This window comes from Hyla sarda, chromosome 1, assembly GCF_029499605.1.
Source record: "Hyla sarda isolate aHylSar1 chromosome 1, aHylSar1.hap1, whole genome shotgun sequence".
NCBI lineage: Eukaryota > Metazoa > Chordata > Amphibia > Anura > Hylidae > Hyla > Hyla sarda.
The window spans coordinates 549,904,479-549,923,407 of record NC_079189.1 but is presented as its reverse complement, the minus strand read 5'-3'; the positions used below and the strand labels follow the sequence as shown (position 1 = coordinate 549,923,407).

The 18,929-nt window shown below is 42.2% G+C and overlaps 1 protein-coding gene across 4 annotated transcripts in view; it reads right to left on the bottom strand.

Moving 5' to 3' along the window:
• The window catches only part of AP3B1 (adaptor related protein complex 3 subunit beta 1), a 228,561-nt gene that overhangs the window by 138,463 nt on the left and 71,169 nt on the right, over positions 1 to 18,929 (bottom strand). For all 4 annotated transcript variants that reach the window (XM_056541614.1, XM_056541621.1, XM_056541629.1 and 1 more), the window contains exons 7-12: positions 16,952 to 17,134; positions 9,932 to 10,084; positions 8,163 to 8,260; positions 6,596 to 6,650; positions 6,434 to 6,505; positions 1,807 to 1,869 (exon numbers count right to left, since the gene is read on the bottom strand). In XM_056541614.1, coding sequence (XP_056397589.1) covers positions 1,807 to 1,869; positions 6,434 to 6,505; positions 6,596 to 6,650; positions 8,163 to 8,260; positions 9,932 to 10,084; positions 16,952 to 17,134 — 624 coding nt within the window. The remainder of the gene's footprint in view (positions 1 to 1,806; positions 1,870 to 6,433; positions 6,506 to 6,595; positions 6,651 to 8,162; positions 8,261 to 9,931; positions 10,085 to 16,951; positions 17,135 to 18,929) is intronic.

Below are 18,929 nucleotides of genomic sequence, written 5' to 3'. Positions count from 1 at the left end.
CGGGCTGTTAGGGACCGCCGCGGTGAAATCGTGGCGTCCCGAACAGCTTACAGGACACCGGGAGGGACCCTACCTGCATCCTCGGTGTCTGCTCCGTGCCGGGATCCCAGCATGGCCGGCGCTCTCCTTCGTTGTCATCACGTCGTCGCACACGCCGTCCCGTCATCCAATAGGAGCGGCGTGCATAGCGACGTGATGGTGGAGATGGAGAGCGAGGATACCGGGCAGCAGAGACGTTCCGGAGCGACGGGGACACCCCGGGGACGCGGCAACAGCGATGGAGGGCGACATCCAGGGCAGCGGTGACTGGTTTGGAGCGGCGGGGACGCGTGAGTACTACCTCCTATACCAGTGGACTTCAACCTGCAGACCTCCAGATGTTGCAAAACTACAACTCCCAGCATGCCCGGACAGCCAACGGCTGTCCGGGCATGCTGAGAGTTGTAGTTTTGCAACATCTGAAGGTCCGCAGGTTGAAGATCACTGTCCTATACTTTACATTGTATTTGGTTCAGAATCTTTATTTTCTAGATATTTATGCTTTAAAATTACCTATTTTTATGCTTTAAAATTACCCTACTCAAAAGATAGAGGATACCTACATGTCAGTGGTGGTCTAACAGCGGGGATCCCACTGATCACGAGGAACAAAGGTTAGCTGTGCTCTGAATGAATGGAGCAGCAGCACGCTTGCTCAATTATCTTTCCATTTATCCTTATTGGGCTTATGAACAGGGAAGTTACAGTGATTCGATTCGTCGCAAACCTTGCAGCTCGGCAGTTGCTGACTTTAGCCTGCATTACTGTAAAACTTCACTCATCTATATTCTAAAGTAAGTCAGTAAATATTGTGGTGGCTGAGCATGCTGCTGTTGCTCCATTCGCTCGGGGTCATCTGTCCTCCGTTCTCTCTCTGATGGTGGGGGTCCTAATGGTCAGATCTTACCAAAGAACTACTTATCCCCTATAGGGCCACAGGCATCGGATTTCTGTTGATTTATTTTGTCGGTTATGTTGGGATCCGGTAATCATCTAATGGACTTGGAAATTTTTTCCACCTTACTTTTAAAAATCATAACTTTCAATTTTGCACCTAAAAATTCATATGATGGCTTATTTTTTGCGCCACCAATTCTACTTTGTAATGACGTCAGTCATTTTACCCAAAAATCTACACGAAATGGAAAAAATCATTGTGAAACAAAATTGAAGAAAAAGACACAATTTTGTAACTTTTGGGGGCTTCCGTTTCTACGCAATACATTTTTCGGTAAAAAATTACACCTTATCTTTATTCTGTAGGCCCATACGATTAAAATGATACGCCGCGGCAGTCCCGAACAGCCCACTGAACTAGCCGGGGGGGTAGTTTACTTTGAACGCCGCGTCTAAAGGTTTAATAGTGCACATTGTTAGAGGCCGGGCCCTGCGTTATAGAAAGGGAGAGGACTCAAGATGTACCGTTCGTCCTGGGTCGTTAAGGGGTTAAGAGTGTTGCATAGGCCTAAACAATGATTTTATATCCCTAGGAAACCCTTTCTACATAACTGTTCCATTTCTCATATGATTTTTTCCTCAAAAGTTATAAATATAATATAAAATATAATCAGGAGTTCCCGGCTATATCAGGTTATGTTATTAAAAAGTCTTATGATTTCCATAATATGAGGAGGTGCGGCAGGATAAAAATTATCTTGCACAGCAGACAGTGACTTCCTTCATCAGTGCTAGTTCTGCTATCCTCACCAGTGTAAAGTGTCTGGTGAAGTAGGATTATAGGATAAAGATGTGATAGAAAGCACAGACCTGAAATTCACGGAGCAGAGTGGAGATGTTTGCTTCATTTGCCAGGTTTGTCAGTATTTCAAGCTGCAAAGAAAAATAGCACAGAATAACACATATTAGTTGAGTAAGATTAAGTTAATATTAAATGGCCACTGTCAGATCAAAAACCTTATTGTTGTTACTGATAAAAATTAACCCCTTAGGGACTCAGCCCATTGTCACCTTAAGGACTCAGCCCTTTTTTTGCAATTCTGGCCACTCTCACTTTATGCATTAACCCCTCAACGCATATGGACGTTTATGAACGTCCATAAGCGTCTTCCGATGTATGACGCCCGCTCAGCAGGTGAGCGTGCATCATACCCGGTGGGTCCCGGTTGCTATAAGCAACCAGGACCCATGGCTAATGCCGGAGATCGTCGATCGGGCTGATGTCCAGCATCAACTCTTTAGATGCAGCAATCAAAGTTGATCGCCTCGTCTAAAGTGAAAGTGAAAGCTTCCCAGCAGCTCAGTCGGGCTGATCGGGTCCATCCCGGTAAAATCGCAATGTCCCGATCAGCTAGGACGCAGCAGAAGGGTCCCTTACCTGCCTCCTGCGCGTCCGAACGGCGATTGATTGCTCCAAGCCTGAAATCCAGGCTTGAGCAATCAACCGCCAATAACACTGATCCCTGCCATTGAATGTAATGGCAGTGATCAGTGTATTGAATCAATGTACTGCATGTTATAGTCCCCTATGGGAGCTATAACATTGCAAAAAATAAAGTGAAAAAAAAGGTTAATAAAGAGCATTTAACCCCTTTCCTAATAAAAGTTTGAATCACCCCTTTTCCCAATAAAAAAAAAAAAAAAAAAAAACTGTGTAAATAAAAATAAATATATGTGGTATCGCCGTGTGGGGAAATGTCTGAGCTATAAAAATGAATCGTTAATTAAACCACACGATCAATGGTGTAAGCGCAAAAAAATTCCAAAGTCCAAAATAGCGTATTTTTGGTCACTGTTTATACCATAAAAAAATGAATAAAAAGCGATCAAAAAGCCAATACTTCAGATCACGGCGCAAAAAAGGAGTCATCATACCGCCCCGTACATGGAGAAATAAAGTTATAGGGGTCAGAATAGGACAATTTTAAATGTATACATTTTCCTGCATGTAGTTATGATTTTTTTTTTCAGAAGTAATACAAAATCAAACCTATATAAGTAGGATATCATTTCATGAAAATTTTGCATTTTTCTAACTTTGAAACATTCTGCTTGTAAGGAAAATGGACATTCCAAATTTTTTTTATATTGATTCACAAATACAACATGTCTACTTCATGTTGGCATCATAAAGTTGACATCAGAGGGCTTCAAAATTTTCACGAAAAATAAAAAATCTGAATTTTCAGGGACCAGTTAAGTTTGAAATGGATTTGAGGGGTTTTTCTGAAAGAAATACCCCATAAATGCCTCCATTATAGAAACTGCACCCCTCAAAGTATTCAAAATGACATTCAGAAAGTTTGTTAACCCTTTAGGTGTTTCACAGGAATAGCAGCAAAGTGAAGGAGAAAATTCTAAATCTTCATTATTTACACTCGCATGTTCTTGTAGAGCCATTTTTTTTATTTTTACAAGGGGCAAAAGGAGAGAAATCCCCCCCCAAAAATGTGTAACCCAATTTCTCTCGAGTAAGGAAATACCTCATATGTGAATGTCAAGTGTTTGGTGGGTGCACTAGAGGGCTCAGAAGGGAAGAAGCGACAATGGAATTTTGGAGAGTGAATTTTGCTGAAATGTTTTTTTGGGAGCATGTCACATTTAGGAAACCCCTATGGTGCCAGAACAGCAAAAAAAACAAAACAAAAAAACACATGGCATACTATTTTGCAAACTACACCCCTCAAGGAACATAACAAGGGGTACAATGAGCCTCAACACCCCACAGGTGTTTGACGACTTTTCGTTAAAGTCAGATGTGTAAATTACATTTTTTTTTTCTCACTAAAATGCAGTTTTTTCCCTCCAATTTTTACATTTTTACAAGGAGTAATAGGAGAAAATGCCCCCCAAAATTTATAACCTAATTTCTTCTGAGTATGGAAATACCCCATATGTGGATGTAAAGTGATCTGCGGGCGAACTACAATATGCTCAGAAGAGGAGCGCCATTGAGCTTTTGCAGAGAGAATTTGTTTGGAATGGAAGTTGGGAGCCATGTGCGTTTACAAACGCCAGAACAGTGGATCCAGAACAGTGGACCCACCCCCACATGTAACCCCATTTTGGAAACTACACCCCTCACAAAATGTATTAAGGGGTGCAGTGAGCATTTACACCCCACTGGCATCTGACAGATCTTTGGAACAGTGGGCTGTGCAAATGAAAAAAAAAATTTTTCATTTTCACGGACCACTGTTCCAAAAATCTATCAGACACCTGTGGGGCGCAAATGCTCACTGTACCCCTTATTACATTACGTGAGGCGTGTGGTTTCCAAAATGGGTTCACATGTGGGAGGAGGGTCCATTGTTCTGGCACCATGGGGGCTTTGTAAACACACGTGGCCTTCAATTCCTGCCTCTTCTGAGCATTGTAGTTCGCCAGCAGAGCACTTTACATCCACACATGTGGTATATTCTCACTCAGAAGAAATGGGGTTACACATTTTGGGGGGCTTTTCTTTCCTATTATCCCTTGTGAAAATGAAAAATTTAGGGTAACACCAGCATTTTAGTGCATTTTTTTTTTTTCATTTTCCCATCCAACTTTAACGAAAATCGTCAAACACCTGTGGGGTGTTAAGGCTCACTATACCCCTTGTTACGTTCCGTGAGGTGTGTAGTTTCTAAAATGGAGTCACATGTGGGTATTTATTTTTTTGCGTTTATGTCAGAAGCGCTGTAAAATCAGTCACCCCTGTGCAAATCACCAATTACCCTACGGCAGTGTTTCCCAAACAGGGTGCCTCCAGCTGTTGCAAAACTCCCAGCATGCCTGGATAGTCAATGGTGCGTAACTGTGTAGGGGTATGTGTATATGTAGTGTTTTATTTTGTACAGTGTAGTGTAGTGTTTTTAGGGTACATTCACACGGGCGGAGGTTTACAGAGAGTTTCCCGCTGGGAGATTGAGCAGCAGTGGAAAAAATTTTCTGCATCTCAAACTTGCAGCGAGAAACTCACTGTAAACCCCCGCCCGTGTCTTGTACATTCACATTGGGGGGGGGGGGGGGGGGCAAACCTCCAGCTGTTGCAAAACTACAACTTCCAGCATGCCCTTTGGCTGTCGTGCATGGTGGGGGTTGTAGTTATGCAACAACTAGAGGCACACTGGGAGTTTGTTACTTAACTCAGTGTTTCGCAACCAGTGTGCCTCCCGCTGTTGCAAAACTACAACTCCCAGCATGTACGGTCTATCAGTGCATGCTGGGAGTTGTAGTTTTCAACAGCTGGTGGCACACTGGTTGCAAAACACTGAGTTAGGTAACAAGCTCTGTTTTGCAACCAGTGTGCCTTCAGCTGTTGCAAAACTACAACTCTCAGCATGCACTTACAGCCCGAAGAGCATGCTGGGACTTTTAGTTAAGCAACAGCTGGAGGCACACTACTGCAACTCCCAGCATGCCCTTTGGCTGTCCTTGCATGCTGGGGGTTGTAGTTACGCAAAAGCTGGAGGCACATAAATGTGCCTCCAGCTGTTGCATAACTACAACCCCCAGCATGCATAAACTACCAAAGGGAATGCTGGGAAGTGTAGTTGTGTCTTCTGCTGTTGCATAACAGCAACTTCCAGCATGCCCTTGTGTGCATTCTGGGAGCTGTTGCTAAGCAAAAGCAGGAGGCCAGCCTTACCTCCAGCTGCTGCGCTGATGATCTGCCTGCCGTCACCGCCGCCGTCTCAGCTCCTGGGGCCCGATCTCAGCACTGATGCCGGGGATCAGGAGCCCCAGCCTCAGGTACACACTCCCGGCACCCGCTCTCTCTTTCTGGAACAGGGGTGGAGTGGGTGCAGTTAGGGACACCACCACAGCAGGCGTCCTGATTCGTCGGCCGGTAACGGGCGACAAATCAGAACGATGATAGGCACCTATCATCCTTTCTTTACGGGTCACCGGGGACCTGATTGACCCGGAAATGCAGCAAATCGCCAATCTGAATTGATCGGCGATTTGTGGCGATCCTGAAAATCCCACCATTAGGGGTCCCCATAGCTACTAGGAGACTAACCAGTCCTGGTTAGGACACTAACCAGGCATAAGGGCACAGTGCACCATAAGAACTCATGCACATTTTTGGAGTACATTTCCTGTATGCCTCGTGATGCCGGCAAAAAAGGTGTGCCAAAATATAGTGCTGTAGCTGGTCCAATTACTTCTATGTTTGGGGGATACATCGCTCCTGTTCATTGGTCATTATGTTTGTAGGACTGAATGCCTGGTCTAATATACGTTCAGGAAGAGTTATTGGTTCCTCTGCAGTATACATTGGCATACCGTTTTATAATGGAGCCTAAGAAGTATCTTAGGAAAATCAATCAATCACTTACTTTAGCCACTTAGCCAAAGGAAAAATAAATAAATAAAACAAACACACAAATATTGAACACGAGCTTCAGTGTTACCGGCTATGGAGAGTCACTAAACAGCTTTCTCTTACCTTTAGAGTTTTTATCATAGTAGGGTCAGTTGATCGAACATAGAAGCTCTTTAAAAATGGCTCAAACAAACCCTAGAATAAAAAACAAGACACATGATATATTAATAACTGGTCCTCATTTTAGTTGGTTACACCCAATGCGATCATCAGAATCTGCATTACCTTCCTCTGTATGGACATCGTGGCAATGTTCTGAAGAACGATATATTGAACCTCCCTAAATTAAAAAAAAAGCACGGAATGGGATCAAACTAAACTATGAAGTCACTATTAGATACTATTGGCATAGGCTATAAAAGTAAACTAGAAAAACACAAAACAAGACTCAAAAAAAAGGTATGCCTAAATCAATTGTACAAGCAATTTACCAACCCCGGAAATAAAAAAAAATTTTTATTAAAAAAAACATTTATTAAAAAAAAAATTCTCCTAGCCTTAAAAAGTACCTGTCACCAAATAAACTGTTCTAATCTAACACAGGCTATGTTCCCTGACTACTCCCAACACTCCTCCCACCCTTAAAAAATACTCTGTATCTTACTTTATTCTTGCTCACATAGTGTAATCTTTCAGCAGGAGAAAGTGGGCATTTCCCAGAAGGCATGACATCACTGAAGCCTGCTGGGGGACCATTTCCGCCCTCACATGGTTGCAGCGATGTGATGAATAGAAGACCGCAAGCCCTTTGCATGTTTTAGTGAGGCTCTTTGCAGCTTTCAATGAGGTTCTGTGCAGCTTTCAATGAGGCTCTGTGCAGCTGTCAATCAAGCTCAGTGCAGAGAAACACTTCCTGAGTTTGGTCTCCTGCCAGGTCTTTCACTCCGAGAAAACCGCTATATTTCTGTGTACAAGACAGACTAGCAGATCCCTGGGAGTTCACATTACCTGCTGCCTATAGAAGTCTATGGAGAGGAGAGAGATAAGGAGGGAAAGTGAAATCTAAGAGCAGAACCAGAGACTGCTAACTAAGTAATTGATCTCTTCCCAGGGCTTGATCCACAGCTTAGACTGCTCACTACTTCTCTAAAATGTCTTACATGCTGCTGCTTCTAAGGGTATAATAAAGAAATAGAAGGACATGATCTTATTCTGTGTGTGTGTGCACGCGCGCACAATGTGTGGGAGACATCCTAGCAGCTGGTCTACACCCACTACTTGAGATGGAGCCAGCAAAGAAGAAATCTGGTAAAAAAAAAAAAAAAAAATTATAAATGCAAGATAAATAAAGTCAGAAATAATGCTACCCCTGATTGATTTACCAACATGATGATTTATCCTGGAAAATTACCAGAAACAACAGGTACGCTTAAAAGAAAACTTGATAGAGTGTGATATCCTACAGGATAGTGCATGTAAAAAGTCATATATCCCCCTTGTAAACGATCCCTTATGGTCAGTGCAGGGCCGGAATTGGGGGGTGAAGGGGGGCTTCACCCTAATTCAGGCCCTGCACTGACCATAAGGGATCGTTTACAAGTGAGAAAATCTGCTGCCAGTTTCTCTCAGCTAAAACTCTGCTTGCAGATTATGTTGCTACCCAGTGATGTCAATAGACATTTACATGAGAATGCATGATAACCCAAAGTTTCAAGTTTATTTCTGTTAGGACTGTTCTTAAAGGAACACTGACCTAAAGGCCACATTTAATTTTACTCTTATACAGAAGTGAAAGAGAAGAAAGCTCGAGAAAAGATGTAAAGAAAGAAATATAATAAGAATGTCTTCATACCTATAACTGCGGAGCAGACGGACCAGGGATTTAGCAATTGTAATAATTTCAGATTTTGGTGCCAAGTGCCAATACAGCTGTGCTACTGCCATTACAACCTGTCAAAATAAGTTCATAATATCAAAATAATACAAACAAAATTTGACAAAACAAAAAAAATCTATTCTTATGTTTATCATACATATATTATTTTGGACCCATATAAAACTTTGAGACTGTCTTTCCCTAACTGAATGGGGTCCCATCAATAACAGCTCCTAGGTAAAAGAGGAAAATACTGACTCACGAAAGTATAAGATCAGTAAATTATTATGTGTCCCTTATATACATTCTCCGACAGATTTGTAAGGCTCCCATACATGTTGGTGAAAAGCTTGCAGAACCCGACTATTTTGACAGGACCGGCCGACGTTTTAATGTAGTGTGTCCCAACCAGGATGCTTCCAGCTATTGCAAAACTTACAACTCCCTGCATGCCTTTGGCGGTCCAGGCATACAGGGAGTTGTAAGTTTTGTAAGAGTTGGAGGTACCCTAGTTGGGAACACTGCATTAGACTGAGTCCACACTACGTTTATCACATACGGGGACTGGAACCCGGCTGGGAGATGGGAAAACCGGACACTCCCGTATCCCAGCCGGACCCAGCCCGTATCTCATTCATTTGAATGAGCCGACCGGAGTAAGACGGCGACTCCAGTCTGCTCATTTACTCCTCGTATCCGGTTTTGTGATGGAACTAAAACAGCGCTATACTAAGGTTTTAGGTCCGGTCACAAAACCGGATACAGGGCAAAAATGAGCCGACCGGAGTCACTATTTGACTCTGGTCAGCTCATTCAAATGAATGAGATACAGGCCCCGTCCGGCTGGGATATGGGAGTGCCCGGCTTTCCCATCTCCCAGCCGGATCCGGTCTCCATAGGTGATAAACGTAGTGTGAACCCAGCCATAGACAGTCAGACAGTCCTAATAAATAGTCAGGTGTATGGGGGACCTCCCAACTCTCCCACCACAGGCCCTGCACTTCATATAACATAGTGCATCAGCTTATCCTGGATTGTTCAATTAAAGGGGTTATCCAGGCAAAAACTTTTTTTTATATATCAACTGGCTCCAGAAAGTTAAACAGATTTGTAAATTACTTCTATTAAAAAATCTTAATCCTTTCAGTACTTATGAGCTTCTGAAGTTGAGTTGTTCTTTTCTGTCTAAGTGCTCTCTGATGACACGTGTCTCAGGTAACACCCAATTTAGAAGCAAATCCCCACAGCAAACCTCTTCTAAACTGGGCGTTTCCCGAGATACGTGTCAGAGAGGATTTAGATAGAAAAGAACAACCTTAACTTCAGAAGCTCATAAATACTGAAAGGATTAAGATTTTTTAATAGAAGTAATTTACAAATCTGTAACTTTCTGGAGCCAGTTGATATATATAAAAAAGTTTTTTCCTGGAATACCCTTTTAAGGACCCATGGCATCATGTTCTGGCCATACATTTGGGGTATATGACTGCATATCAATGTATACCTCAGCGTCCTACTTCTGGCCCAATGAGAGTCAACAGAACGCAGACTACTAGTGACTACGATCTGTTCAAATGTAAATTACAGAATGTATGTACTATATTTGGTTCATTCAAATAAAAAGGCCACCGCAAATAAGCTACGCTAAAAGTTGTAATACCTTTTTGCCAATGTATACCCAAAACATATGGCCAGAAATGTGATTTGAAGGGGCCCTAACTAATAACTAACTAACACAACCATACCGCAGCGTTTCTGCTTTGTAGTAAAGGTTTGGTATTTCTTAATAGTAGCCTGTGGTCTGGATCCATTGTGTATGGCTTTCTCAGGTCAGAAGGCTTCTCATCTTCTTCATCGGAATCGTAAAAGTTGTTTGCAGTGCCATCCTCAGTTTCGTCCTGTACAAGATCATCAGATAGGCCAAGTTAGTGAGAGACAAGACATATTATAGAACAGTCATGTAGGACATGGGACATGTAGCTTTTCCAGACACTGTCAGAATAGACCAGGGCAATGGCATAAAGTATATGACAAACCTCATGACACGGGAAGTTATAAAGGTATTCCCATGGATTCGGAAAGTCTAAAAGACATATTTACTTTTCCCCCAACTTGCACTCAATACCCCAATACCCCAGAACGAGAAATCACAATTTTAAAGTACAGGAAGTAGACAGATAAATGTTCAAATGTACAGACCCAGATATAAGGAATATTTTTATTTATAATATTGTATGACACTTCGTACCTAGGAGTGATATCCCTTTAACAGTTGTTGAGTTGAGGGATAAACTAGTCGTCCATGTCGGGTTACCCAGTTTTGGGGTTCTTACATATTACCATATTCACTATCCCTAATTGGTGTTTTTTTTTTTTTTTTTTATATGCAATCTCTATTGCACTTCATATTGTATTGAAAAACAGAATTCTAGAAAATGTTTGCAATTTTAATTAAAAAGGAAAAACTAAAATTCTGCATGGCCATAAGTATTCAGACCCTTTGCTATGACACATGACATTTAGCTCTGGATCCTCCCAGTTCTCTTGATGTTCTCTGAGATGTTTCTACACCTTGATAGGAGTCACTTGTGGTAAATTCGGCTGATTGGACCGGATATGGAAAGAGACAGCCCTGTCTATATAAGGTCTCATAGCTGACAATGTATAATAGAGAAAAAACCTCTGTGTGCAAATGGGAGAAACTTCCAGAAGGTAAACCATAACTACAGCACTCACCCAATTTAGGCTTTATGGGAGAGTGGACAGAAAGCAGCCTCCCCTCATTAAAAGACAAAAAAGCACCTAAAAGGTCTGTGAGAAACAAGATTCTCTGGTCTGATAAAAACAAGATTGATCTTTTTGGCCTCAATTCTAAGCATCATGTCTGGAGGTAACCAGGCACAGCTTATAACCTGCCTAATACCATCCATACAGTAAAGAATGTGGCAGTAAAGAGGTGGCTGCATCATGCTCAGATATTCTTAACCCCATACCTCTGACGATTTTTGCTTTTTGCAATTTAGTTTTTTTTTCCTCACCTTCTAAAAATCATAACACTTTCAATTTTCCACCTACAGGCCAATATGAGGGCTTGTTATTTGCACCAACAATTTTACTTTGTAATACCAGTAATAACTTCACCACAAAATATACGGCAACATTTTTTTTTTATTTGTGGGGCAAAATTGAAAATAAAAAAGCAATTTTAGGGCTGGGCGGTATACCGGTTCATACGTAATACCAAAATGTTTGTGCTGCACAAAATGAATTTTAACCCATAACGCAATACCGGTTGGGCCCCTCCCCCTCGGGAATGAATGAATCAGCCCAGCGCTGCGCTGTCCCCACATCGGGGAACTAATCCTATGTGACCTGCGAGCGCTGTTCTGCCCTGCCGTTGGCTGTCCAGGCATGCTGGGAGTTGTAGTTTTGCAACATCTGGAGGTCCGCAGGTTGGAGACCACTGCTCTATACTGTGTGGTATCCCTATGCCCAGGCTGCAAAAAATAAACAAAATAAACTAACGCACCTCCCGTTGGTCCGGTACCTGCCTCACTTGTTTCCTGGGGACAGGAACGTCGGACAGCCGTCAGCCTATCACCGGCTGCAGTGATGTTCCGCCTCGGCCGGTGATAGGCTGAGCCCACTGTCATGTAAGAAGCCGGCTTCTTACATGACAGTGGGCTCAGCCTATCACCAGCCGAGGCGGAACATCGCTGCGGCCGGTGATAGGCTGACGACTGTCCGACGTTCCCGTCCCCAGCGTAAGGCCGACGTAGGTGCATTAAAGTTAATTTTGTTTACCTTTTGCAGCCCGGGCATAGGGATACCGCACAGTATAGAGTGTCAGCGCCGGTGGCCGCAACAAGCAGGACGAGGTGATATGTGAGTATTTACCCCGATGGGGATGTGGGCTCATAATATGGGGGGGGGGGGGGGGGGGGTTGGAAATACTGTTATATACCACCCAGCCCTAAGCAATTTAGTAATTTTGTTGTTTTTAGCGACTTCCGTTTCTATGCAAAATTGCATTCAGGGGGTGTAGCCGGACATCACGAGGGGCGTGGCCGACCCCTGCAGCACGCCCACTACTAAATGTTCCAAACCCTGACCAGTGGAGTATTTGCAAAAGAAAGCAATTTTTGGTAATATCACAAACAGAGAATTTTCCTAGGACTCGCTCAAACAAGTACTATACAGCAACATCAGTGACTTGCAGATGGTGTAACATTCCTGTAACCATTGCTGTAACTAAACCCCATTTTACCCAAGATTACACAATAACTGCAAATGAACATTAAAGATTTCCATGTCTGTAAAGCCCAGCTTTGATGGAAATAACCGGGGAGAGCAGCCCAAGCCGATTTGTTCCTCTGATCCTTATTTTAACAGTAGAAAAATTCCATTAACAAAATCCACCAGCGTTGATTTGTAATGCAATTACTCTAATGAAACACATCACGCTTTTGCTTACTGCGCTCTGTCAGTGTTCTGGGTCACGAGCCGCTGTCTTCATTGGCAGTATGCAAATTAAGTATTTCATTAATAATAAAGAAAAAAAAAAACACAAGCTCCTTCTAACAGAGTTTAGAGGCTCCCAGAAAGACAGAGCGATAATTGATATATCTTGTTTATCAGCAAGTAAAATGCCATATAATGCCTTCCTTGTGTCTTCACCGGTTCACAATGCGACAAATTAGTGACAATCCAAACATTCTCCATCACTTCCCCTTAAAACGGACCAACCAGCTGAATCAATGCTGAACTTACTATAATTAAATGCTGTAAAGAGGATGTCCGCCTTCATTGGATTCTAGCAAATCTCATTAAACCTTGCAGAAGATTTAGCAATGTACTTACCCAGTTTCTGGGCTTAAAATCCAATGAAAAATGTGGTGTTTAGGCTGAGTTAAGGAATGTGGAGGAAAACATGGACAGGTTGAACCTGGAATCATTTTCAGGAGAACGCTGCATACATCATACAGTGCACTAGTGTTAAAGGAGCACTCTGGGAATGTATAGAGATTAATGTAGAGGTTCCTGTGTATGCCTTATGCTTACCTGACCAGGCATGGGTTTGCCTCCACAGATGCAATTCCATCATTGAAATAATTTGCTAATGCTGCCTACATTTTCCATAAATCCTCTTGCTTTGGAGAGAGAGAGTGTGGAGTTTTATCACTGCACCTGGTCAGTCTGCCCATGCTGGTGTTCATTTAAGAGAACGGCTTAGACTCATAAGTGGGTTGAGGTCAGTTCACATAATGTGCAGTTTTGATACATTTTCTTATTCAAAATGCTTAATAAAACGCAACATGAGAACACAGCCTTAGAGATGTGTATAACTACTATATATCCTGATCTCATAGGGGGGAGATTTATCAAAACCTGTGCAAAGGAAAAATTACCCAGTTGCCCATAGCAACCAATCAGATCGCTGCTTTCATTTTGCAGAGGCCTTGTTAAAAATGAAAGAAGCGAGCTGATTGGTTGCTATGGGCAACTGGACAACTTTTCCTCTGGACAGGTTTTGATAAATCTCCCTCATAGAGAACACAGCAGCAGCAGCAGCATACAGATAGTAGGCGAGAGGGGAGGCATCTGAGAGCTAGTAGGAACAATCTGATAGATTATGTAGATCACAGGAATTCAATTTATTGAACAACACTTAGCAAAAGTAGCAAATATTTTTAGCAAATAAACTATTAATAATTTGCAACAATTTTCACCAAAACCTACTCAACAAACATTGATAAATTCCCCCTAAATCTTTATTTTGTCCATAAACTTGAGATTCAGAATTTTAGTCTTGGTCATAGTCTCTACTCCCTTAAAACTAGACGTTTTACAGTTGTTGACCAACATGGCGTCCATGCACCTCTATAGTGGACAGGATCTATCTAATACTGGCCTGGTGAGCTGTACTTTTTCTTTGTTTTGCTTCAATATCCACCTATTACTGGCACTGATGCTCTGCATTGGGCAAATCCTTAACGTGTTTATTGCTCACCAACCGTGTCTCATCTGCTTGTACGGATTCACTGGTAATAATGAATAATCCCTTCCTAGAACACACATCCATTAGAGACTTTAAACAGCGCGCCAAAAAGCATCCGGTGATTGGCATCTTTCCCATTGATATGCATGGCGTTGTGCTTTTGTCCCCCCCTCCTCACATCCAAGTTATTCAGGAATCAACATACCATCAATATCAATTCACTGAGAAAACAGAAATCACATGGGATGGGAAGTCATTAGTCTGAGAGAGACTGTTGTGAGACTTGACAGAAAGGAGGAGTGTGCTATGGGCAAGGTATATTGTGATACAACTAAATCTGCTAACGTTCATTTGACTAATCTCTAGAATTCATTAACCTAAAAAGGTTTAATTTCCATTTTCCTGCATCAGCTCTATTTATGAAATGTTGTGCCCTATAAATACGCGGTTATTTTCCATAGTCAAGCACCCTCTTAACAAATCTTCTCATTAATATGTAAATGTAAAGTCAATCGGTCTTCTCCCTGACAGCGCTATGAATTGCTAGTGCACTGTATAATCTGCTTTGACTTGGCATCCGCTATTTATCATGAAATACGTCAGTTAGAAAAATTATGGAGAATGTTCTGCAATTGCTAAGGCTGCAATCTACTCTGTCAAAGCTTAATTGTTCCTTAAATCTTACATTTACATATAAACAGCCCAAATTCTGATCCATAATGATACAAATAAACTAAATTAAAAATCTCTTGGGCATCTCAAGAAATCGTGTTCTATCAAAGCAATAAAGGAGGAAATGGGAAAAAAAAAAAAAAAACTACAAATCCGGATCATCACCGGTAACAGAAGAAAGAAAAATGCATAAAATTAACAGAGCTGTCAAGGGTTGGAAAAGGGTCCTGGCTTTTCCCCAGAACAGCGTCAATCACTGACTGTGTGTAGTACTGCATCTCAACTGAACGGGGAAGTGTCACAGTCGTCCCCATAATCAGTGGACAGGAAAAACACTATAAGGCCCCATTTAAAAAGTGGAAATTTTCATCAATTCTATCAGCGTCCCATTAGTTCTGATGCGAACCCGCATCCCAGTCTACTATAAACCAAACATAGGCTTTTAACATGGCCTCCGTAATGTCTGCTCGAGAGGACGAAGACAGAAAGGCTCAGATTTACTGGGTCCGAAGGTCTTGATACAAAAAAGGGGTGTGGTCCAAGTGTGCTAAAATTTGTTAAATTTTTTATTTTTTTTTTTTAATTCCTGATTCTAGCTTGAAGTGAATGAACTATTAGGGTTTGTTCACGCTAAGTAATTTGAGAGGAATCTCCACTTGCGGAATTCTATAAGCAGAGATTTCATCTGGTAGGACCGTGCGGCCCTGTGTCGTCACCAGTGACAGCAATGCAGCGCTCACGGAATTCCACGCACATAATGAACAGGTTCATATTTTGCGCAGATCAATTTCAGTGGTGTACCCCGTAGGGCAGTGTTTCCCAACCAGGGTGCCTCCAGGTGTTGCAAAACTACAACTCCCAGCATGCCTGGACAGCCGAAGGCTGTCCAGGTATGCTGGGAGTTGTAGTTTTGCAACACCCGAAGGCACCCTGGTTGGGAAACACTGCCCTAAAGTATGATCATGTGGCAAAAAAGTTCCGGGGCAGACATTCCGCAGACAGCAGGCGCTAGGACCGATTGGAAATGCGACGTCTCAATAGACGGCAATGCATTTTCAAGCACATTCTGTCAAAAGAACTGACATGTAAATTCTTTCCGGAGGCCTAACTCAGGATTTCTGTGGCAGATTTTATGCAAATCACGCCATGTGCCCATTGTAGCAGAATCCCATTGAATGCAATTCCGCTGAGAAATTCCATTGCAGCAAAGTCCCATTGATTTCAGTAGGATTCTGCTGCACTGTGCACACAGCAGAATTTCTGTGGAGGTTCAATGTTTTGGCAAATTCTGCTCGGAAATGCATTGTCGTCTATGAAAAAACTAATTTTAAAGCAGACCTAGTGCTGCCGAATCAAGCAAATGTGCAGAATGTCCACTCATTTTTGCCGGCTGGTTATTCCACACATTTTTTGGCTGTAGTAGGTCAAAACATAGACAAGACAGACTTGATTTATCAATTTACCTAAAATACTGTGGCAAATCTAGCGCATTTCAAGACTGTCTAATTCTTATATGTAAGTTTGGACCGTTTGGACTGTTTTTCGCAAATCTGGGCAACAAATTAACAAAGCAATATCGTTCTCGTGTCATAGTCAAGGGATCCGAGTCTAAAGCAATATTCTCCACTATTAAATGGGTTATCCAGAAAATAACTTTTTTTTTATATATCAACTGGCTCCAGAAAGTTAAACAGATTTGTAAATTACTTCTATTAAAATGTTTTAATCCTTTCAGTACTTATGAGCTTCTGAAGTTAAGGTTGTTCTTTTCTGTCTAAGTGCTCACTGATGACAGGTGTCTCAGGAACCACCCAGTTTAGAAGCAATTTCCCATAGCAAACCTCTTCTAAACTGGGCGGTTCCCGAGAAACGTGTCATCAGAGAGCACTTAGACAGAAAAGAACAACCTTAACTTCAGAAGCTCATAAGTACTGAAAGGATTAAGATTTTTTTAATATCAGTAATTTACAAATCTGTTTAACTTTCTGGAGCCAATTGATATATATATATATATATATATATATATATATATATATATATATATAAATAAAGTTTTTTCCTGGATAACCCCTTTAATTCATCTCTCTGCACTCACCTGTGTCCATGGGCTGACAAACTGAGTACGAGCATACCGAGTCAGCATGTGAATTATCACCACTTGGCCCCATTCCTCCACATCCACCAGTAGGTTACACAGTTTTCGATAATTTTTGTGAATTAGGTCATTGCGGTCTGGACAAACCTCTTCAAAGGCCATCACAACACTACCTGCAACAAGCTGAACAATAAAATTAGAAAAGGTTATAAATAAATAAAAATAAGAAAGGCAGACAATCTAAAATAAAACACACAAAAAAGGCAGACAATCTTACTGAAAGGACATAAAGCTAACAGATAGACCAGAAAAAAATATATACAACAGCATGCGGTAAAATTAGACTAGATAAGCATAACAGTGCATTACATTGCAGCTCATAGATTTCAGTTGGCACTGTGCAATGCAGTGTTGTTCAAACAGTGTGCCTCCAGCTGTTGCAAAACTACAACTCCCAGCATGCCTGGACAGCCTTCGGCTGTCCAGGCATGCTAGGAGTTGTAGTTTTGCAACAGCGGGAGACATAATGTTTGGAAAACACTGGTGTAATGTATCAGTTCTGTGGTTGGGCTAAAGAAAAAAGAAAAATACTTTCACGCTGGTACAAGACTCCGGAACTCCTCCACAAGTGGGGCCTGTCGCCTGCCGCCCAGTGTTGGAGATGCAATTCTGAGTGCGGCTCCCTCTCCCACATTTGGTGGTATTGTGCAAAAATACAACCCTTTTGGAGTGAGGTAGGGAGACTGACTACTGCCATCCTAGGCCGCGAGGTTTCTCTCACGCCATGCTTGTTCCTTTTAGGTCTTCCAGACAAGGAGAATTTCTTACATAAAAGATCTCTCCTCGCACACCTGGTCTCGGCGGCCAAATGCTTAATCCCCCTCCATTTGAGGAAATCGGACCCGCCCACGGCCTCACACTGGCTACTTAGAGTAGCACAAATATGTAGGATGGAGGAATTATCTAGCTGGAGCACACGCTCATATAACACACATTATGCAACCTGGCAACCATGGCTTGCCTATAAATCCAACAGCCCTGATTTTCTTTGAACTCCGCTCAGCACTTATATACGCCTCTTAATACATCCCCCCCTTAATCCCGCTTTCCCTCCTCCCCCCCCTTCCCCAATCCCTTATGCCCTTCACATCCCCGCCGGAGGACTGCGGCCACTCACTGTATCTTCTCCCTCATCCCTATTCTCCATCTTCTCCTCTCTCCCACCCCGTTTCTCCCCATCCTCCCCCTATCTACCCTCCTCTTCTCTAGTCCACCTCTTTACCTGACCTCTTTTCTTCTCCTTCTTCTGTCTCTTCTTCATGACAACTTAATAAACCATATTTCCTAACGCCTTGGTTTCTATCTTCTCCTTCACCTACCCTAATGCTCTCCCCTTGGGCCTCTCATGAAGTGCCCACCTCTATTGATACACTTACTTATAACAAATCTCCCCTTTTCTTCTTTTTCTCTACACATAACTACTTTTACTTTCTTCTGCTCACTTGTTCACACCACAATATAAAGCTCTATGGGACCACTCGTGAACCCTAATGGGCACTCCTCTGTGCTGAGCTCTCTCATGATTGCTATGCCCTAGCCTTACTTAGTATAGTGATCCTGCTGTTCTTACTACACTCTGATGTAATATATTAGAATATACTGATGTTCTTCGTGAAATGTTTCTATATTCTTGCCTATACCTCACGGCTTACGCTGCGACCTGGGATCGGGGGTTATTTGTTAACTTTTCTTCTAAAAACACAAAAATAAAGATTTGAAAAAAATAATAATAAAATAAAAAACACTATACACGGGGCAGGACAAGTAATGTCAAGACAGGAAAACTTGCATATCAGATCTACTATAAAAAGAGTCATAGAGGCTTCTGCCAGCCACATCAGTGCCACTGTGTGGCACACCTCACCAGTCCTTCCCCCTTACCTACCCCTCCATGATTAACATGCACGGCTCTGCCTCC